A 7,182-nucleotide genomic window follows, 5' to 3' on the forward strand; every position below is an offset into this window, starting at 1 on the left:
TGTTATTAAACCTCTCACTTCATATTGAACTTTACAACCAATCAGGATTGTTTAATTAACATGTGATGAATCTGTGATGTGTCATTCTCACTTTGAAGAACTTTGTTCATTTAAAGTAATTTAATGTCATCTTTGTTTTCTTTCCAGTCATACACAAGAATACTGCTGTCACTGGCTGTTCAGACTCAGATAAAAAAAAAGATAAAGAGTTCATGTATGGTCTGGATGGAGAGGTGATCTGGTACGCTGACTTCACCAAGGGGAAGGAGGAGGAGCCTCAGCCTAAGTTCATAGATCACATCACCTACAAAGAAGGAGGTTATCAATATGCTGTGGAACTGGATCTGCAAAATCAACCTGGAGGCCCTTCTCTCTGCCCTCAAGAACCCTCCTGTGGAACTAGGTACATATCTATACTATAACTATTAACACTACAATAACTATTACACTACTACTGAACATATTTTATAATACTATAATAATATATAACATATGTATATACTGTGTGTGTGTGTGTGTGTGTGTGTGTGTGTGTGTGTGTGTGTGTGTGTGTGTGTGTGTGTGTGTGTGTGTGTGTGTGTGTGTGTGTGTGTGTTTACGCACATGCAGCCACACCGTGGCTGCACCGTGGCTAAACGTATATAGCGCCTTTATTATCCAGCACCTTGTACTTTGACTTGCAAGAGCAAAGTGAGACCTGTCCCCAGTCTGTGGCTGGCAGCCTTTATTGTCTGCACCAGGCCGAAAGGCATGGCTGAGACTATGTTTTGCCCCCTGTCCGTCCGTCCATCCGTCCGTCCGTCTGTCCGTCTATTAGAGAGGTGGTGCCATAGTTTTGCACTTTTTCTGTTTTGTGTGTCTAACATTTCTCTAATAGACCACCGGGTGGGCTTAGCATATGTGCCAATGTGCACATTTGCCTTCCCTGTGTATTTTTGGTTTCTTCCTGAAAGCTGAAAGCCACCGAGTCAAAAGGCCTGATCGAAAACACAGATTTAATGATCATAAAATAATCCCCTCCCCTTTTACCATTCACCTAACACTGTGGGTGTGGCTAACTTCAGCTGGGTCACCACCCACCATGACAACCAGGCATACTTAATGAACTGGTGGGTGTGGCCACATAAAAAACACATTTCAACACTTTCTGTACACTTTTTTGGAAAATATCTTCCTAATATTAACGTTTTCAGGGAAGGTAGGGTGTAAATCAGAGTAATGCTGGCTCTTGGGCCAGTTAGGGCCTGGGATTGATTACATCAGAAATCTCCATATATGGGCATAAAAGGGATTTTGTTTCTGGGAATGACCATATATGGACTTTATTAATAATAATATGTATCCATATACATACAATATATTTTATGTCCATACATGGAGATCCCTATCTGAACCAATCACACAGATATGGGCCATGCCTTTGCCATCTGGCCAGTGATATACTGTATATCAATGACTTCAGTTGCAATTATTCCTTCAGATTTAATCCAAAAATCACGCAAATCAGTACACAATACCTCTATAGTCATGTGATCAAGACGGATCTGTCCGATATTTAATATTTCATCCTAATTGGCTAATGGCTTCCAAAGTTTGCAGGATTGGTCAGTTTTTAACACAATGCCTCAAATCATGAACGGAGCTTGCAATTTCCTGGACATTTTGCATGCAGATTCCCATTAGGTCGAGGAACAAATGCCACCCTTTTCACACTGGCCTGGAATAGCGCTACCAGCAGGTCAACCTTTGCCATTGGCTTTTCATTCCCGTTCCAATCACAGGATTAATAAAAAGAATATTGCCAATTTATGAAGGAAAAAAATAGACCTTTGGTTTGGTAAACAAAAAATTAATATCCTACATAAATGAAGGATTCAAATGTGATATGTTATCTTATCACCAGTCAGTCAATGTGATCCACCGCAGCTGCACCTGATAAACAACCAACGGTATGACATGTGCACATCTCTCTGTGTGTCTACAGAAGAACCTAGCAGCTCCCTCTACCCCAGAGACCATGTGGTGGTGGGCGTGGCCAACACTCTCATCTGTCATGTGACCGGGTTCTATCCTGCTCCAATCAGCATCAGCTGGACCAGGAACACCCTCAACCTGACTGATGACATCACTACCAGCGTACCGTACTTCAACGATGATGATGTGACCTTCACCCAGATCTCCAGACTGAAGTTCACTCCAGAGCAGGGAGACATCTACAGCTGTACGGTCAACCACCAATCACTGAGCAGCCCTGAGACCAGACTGTGGGGTGAGAACACAATTACTTTGAGTTAAGATTCAGTGTTAAAGGAAAACTCCACACTAAATAATATCTAGGCTCATTTTCCTACTTCTATTGATCCCAAAGACTGTCCATGGGGTGTATTAGGCAGAAATGCCACTGTTGTCCAGTTTCCCTTGCAGACCTCATCCATGCCTTGGTTGTTCCACACAAGGAGCCTCAGTCTCGTAAATCATGTTTTGTTGTGAGCATTCGACACAACTGCCAATCAAAGTGACTGTACTGGCCAATCACTGCACATCTTTTCTGGGACTTGGCAAAACACATACAAAGAATCACCATCAAAGCAAGACTGCAAGTATTACCAACAAAGTGCAATCTGTCAATCTGGTATCCTGACATCCATAGTCCACTCTGTATTAACCATCATGATTCTGAACAACATCTAGAATCATTCGCACACATAACAAACGGTTGCAGTGCATATAAAAACATATACATTGCTCACTGCGACCACATTGTCAACATAGTGTCCGATGCAGTTAGAACATGTTTGCCATCCAGTGCAGCAATGTATAAAAACTCAAGAGTGTTACTGGATTGGTTTGGTTGTGCCTGTGATGTCTTTGCTGGCATGACAAATACACCAGATGTTGTTTTGTTGACACCAGTCACAGGGAGGTTCTGATTCTGGAGGTGGGATGTGTTTTTGATCTGTCCATGGACCAGGCTTTACAAGATAAGCATTCTAAGTACTTGGAATCATACTTTTGGGATTCAAATTAACATTAACATTAAAGTGTGTGTGCATGTGTGTGTGTGTGTGTGTGTGTGTGTGTGTGTGTGTGTGTGTGTGTGTGTGTGTGTGTGTGTGTGTGTGTGTGTGTGTGTGTGTGTGTGTGTGTGTCTCTCTCTCCAGATGTGGAACAGGACCAGCCCAGTGTGGGTCCAGATGTGTTCTGTGGGGTGGGGCTGACCCTGGGTCTGCTGGGGGTTGCCATGGGAACCTTCCTCCTCATCAAAGGAAACCAATGAAACTAAAACAATGCTGACACTCTTGACAATAATGCTATGCTATGCTATGCTATGCTATGTTCATTTAATCATTTTATGCATAGGATGTAAGTGTAGGATTATGTTTTCATTATCTCAACCAAGCTAAAACGGCTGGTACAGAATGTATGTTTGCCTTCACATTGAGGCCTGTACACTCTTGTACTGTAGATCATACCATGAAAGATACATAAAACAAACTGATACACATTCTTTGAAATCATGTGATCAATTTGTAAGATTTTTCAGCTTCCATTCTGATTGGCTACTATTTGTTTGCAGTAGAGACCCATTTGCAGAAGAAAAAACCCTGAAAGCAGCATCCAATCTGCCCCATTTTATAATCACACATCAAGGGGCCTCTGAACAACACAGATATAAAACCCATTTCACACCACCCATAGGGGGCGCCAAACAAGCTACAAATGTCAATTGCCGGGTTTCCCAAAGCGATTTTGAGCCTTCGTAGCTCACGATGGTCATAGAGACCCTTCACAGCAGCAAAACCGTTTCAAGAACGCCTCCGTGGCCTACGAGGGCTTTCGGGAAACGGGTCGAGAGTGTACAATGGAACCAAATGGCTGCGATATTTGCACACCTTACTAATGGCTTGGGGAAACCCATCGTAAGGGCTCCTGGAAGGAGGATCGTAGAAGCAAACCCCTTTCCCATGCCTCCGCAGACCTTACGAATGATTTTTAAGGGGTGCCCTTAAACACCCTTCGTAGCAACTTGAGCACTATATAACTAAGTATAACTGTATAAAAGTATAGTTTAAAAAAAGGATGTCAGTTGGATGGCATGGTATTCTACACACCTGCTATAAAAAGAAACAATAGTGAACTATATATTTATATATAAAACATATATAAAAATTACAAAGGTGAACTATATTTTTTATGGTATGCGTCTTGCTTTGATATACTGAGAGATTGCGCACCAAAACACAACACAACACACACTTACATAAAGAAGAACGAGCTGCCCTCCATTTGTTCTCAAAGTGGGGTCCATGGACCCGTGGGGGTCCCCAGCTAAATGATATGCAGTGATGTGCAGAAGTGGTGACAGAACCCAGAGCACCCACTCGCCAGTCCAACACACAACCCGTTGTGCCAAAATAGTGCTGAGCTAGATTGGCAGGGCTGTTGTATTTTAGTTTGGAAGTGAGGAACCAAATGAACCCTCATGGGTATGTAATTCAGAGAGTGTACACATGGACCAAATAGACCCAGACGTCTTTAGTTCCATTTAATTGTACACTCTCTGAGTTACACGCATGATGAGGGTCCATTTGGTTCCTAACAGCCTCCATAGTTATTACAGCCAAGATGCACTGTACAACAGCCTTGCATATTGGGCTCAGCCTTGTTAGGGGGTTGTGTGTTGGACTGGCAGGTGAGAGCCTCGGGTTCAAACCCCGCTTCCGTGCATCGCCACATATCAAAGACCTCTGTTAGTCCCCGGACCTCACTTTGAGAACCAATGCTCTACAATATTGAAATAGTAACCTACAGTATATAATAAATATTTAAGACAAGCTATTTTAAGTCATAGAGTCTCAAATTAAAACAAGGGTTTTGTGCAGTCAATTACCAACATCACTTAAAGGTGTATTCAGTGATAATGAAAGTGGCCGGGGGTCATCTTGTCACAGCCTGGAAATGTTTAGTTTTTTATAGATTTTCTACACCATTATAATGTTCTCGTTTTGATCATTAGACCCAATCACTGAATATTGGTAGGCCTACGTCTCCAGCTTCAGGATATGTATGATACTGATTTACTACGAGACTGTGGCATTTTATGAGTTCAGTAGTTTACAATCTAGGCATTTGGCAGACGTTCTTAATTCAGAGCGACTGTGGTTCTCAAAACTTTTATTTTGACCTTCATAACTAAACATCATAACATATCTACGGCCATACTCTACCCTAATTGGTCGAGGACTGGCTGGCCACCTCTGAAAACCGAATCTAGCTATGCTCGCAACACGGGCATGGTGGAAGTCCTTATATGGTCAGCACACATTCTAGTGAGGAGAATGAATGTAAAATGGACCAATTATATTTTTATTTGAATGAAATATAATCACTGAATATACCTTTAAAGAAAGTCATAAAACTCCATCTGAGTCCATTATCTGTGGTTATGCTCCTGCCCAGAAGCACTGGCCTCCTCCTTAGAACTAGAATAATAGCCGGGTCCATTTGGCTCCGGGTAAATGTTTCTTGTCCATTTGGGTACGGTTAGGTCAAATTGAACCTGTGAAGACCTCTAAGTAAAACTAAAAGACAAGTCATTTTATGTTTGGTTGCGCTTGGGTGTTGTGCTCTGAAAATAGCAAATGTACAAGCTCACAGCACGTCACAGCGACGCGTGTACATCGGCTATTTTCAGCATGTAACTAAGGGTAAAATCAGCCATTACGACGCCATCAAGGCCCGCCAAAATACTTTATTGTCAACCAAATCAACTGTAGATTTAGTCGACTAAAAACACAAAAACATGCCAGATGACTAAAATATGACTCTTCTCTTTAAAACACAGATCTGTCCATAAAGACGGATGTTTAGGACTACAGTACACCAGTAAGACTCCCTAATCGGGAGATAAGCGACCGTAGGTGGCTTATCTCCACAAATAGGGCAAAAATTTGTTTTTCCAAAATCTTCCTGATCCATGTTGATGACATGAGTGTAGACATGCTGTGTAGTGATATTCGTGATTTTAGGGCAAAAACTGTAGGAGCGGTGTCCAAAAATGTGTTTTAAAAATCGGCCTGAAGGTGGCGCTAGAATAGGGCCATGTGAGAAATGAGGGGTGGGGTCTCCGCGTTGCCTTGGCGGACGAATAGGTACCGGCCCCGGCTCTCCCGGACGCTCCTAGCCCGAGTTACGGCATTTTATGTGCGCTGCAGTGGCAGGGGGTCCTCCACTGGGGGCGCCACCACTTTTGCATCCGTTCTGGAGCACCAGGAGTCGGTGGTCCCCGGGAATTCCCCGCGTGCCGCCCCGTTGGGGTGGTCATTTGGTCATTTTTGCACATTTGGTCATTTTTTACATCTGGGGGTCCCCCAGGGACCTGGGGGTCCCTGGGGCTCCGGGGGTCCTTGGAGGTTGTAGTTTGGCAGGCAAGGAGTGTGTGTGTAAAATCTGGCATGGATCGGGTCAACGGGTGCAGAGATATAAGCAGGGAAAAAGTGTGACGTGTGACGTGTGAGCACATTTGGTCATTTTTTACATCTGGGGGTCCCCCAGGGACCTGGGGGTCCCTGGGGCTCCGGGGGTCCTTGGAGGTTCTAGTTTGGCAGTCAAGGAGTGTGTGTGCAAAATGTGGCATGGATGGGGGCAACGGTTGTGGAGATATGAGCAGGGCAACAGTGTGACGGACTGACTGACTGACTGACTGACAGACAGACAGCCAGGGGAGGTTTTGGTACAGTACACCAGTAAGACTCCCTAATCGGGAGATAAGCGACCGTAGGTCTCGCTAGAAGAGGGCCATGTGAGAAATGAGGGGTGGGGTCTCCGCGTTGCCTTGGCGGACGAATAGGTACCGGCCCCGGCTCTCCCGGACGCTCCTAGGCCGAGTTAGGGCATTTTATGTGAGCTGCAGTGGAGGGGGTCCTCCACTGGGGGCGCCACCACTTTTGCATCCATTCTGGAGTACCAGGAGTGGGTGGTCCCCGGGAATTCCCCGTGAGCAGCCCCGTGGGGGTGGTCATTTGGTCATTTTTGCACATTTGGTATTTTTTTAACACCTGGGGGTCCCCCAGGGACCTGGGGGTCCCTGGAACTCCGGGGGTCCTTGGAGGTTGTAGTTTGGCAGGCAAGGAGTTTGTGTGGAAATTTTGGCATGGATCGGGCCAACGGTGGCCGAGATAT

The 7,182-nt window shown here is 44.5% G+C and overlaps 1 protein-coding gene across 1 annotated transcript; it reads left to right on the forward strand.

The window, feature by feature from the left end:
- Positions 1-212: 212 nt before the first annotated feature.
- On the forward strand, positions 213-3,277 carry LOC308305490 (H-2 class II histocompatibility antigen, A-K alpha chain-like; the record flags this gene model as incomplete). Its single annotated transcript, XM_080750286.1, has 3 exons — positions 213-318; positions 1,985-2,269; positions 3,162-3,277. The coding sequence occupies 3 exons, from the start codon at positions 213-215 to the stop codon at positions 3,275-3,277; spliced, it is 507 nt and encodes a 168-aa protein (XP_080606412.1).
- Positions 3,278-7,182: the final 3,905 nt, after the last annotated feature.

This window comes from Nannobrachium achirus, assembly GCF_963921795.1.
Source record: "Nannobrachium achirus genome assembly, chromosome: 20".
NCBI lineage: Eukaryota > Metazoa > Chordata > Actinopteri > Myctophiformes > Myctophidae > Nannobrachium > Nannobrachium achirus.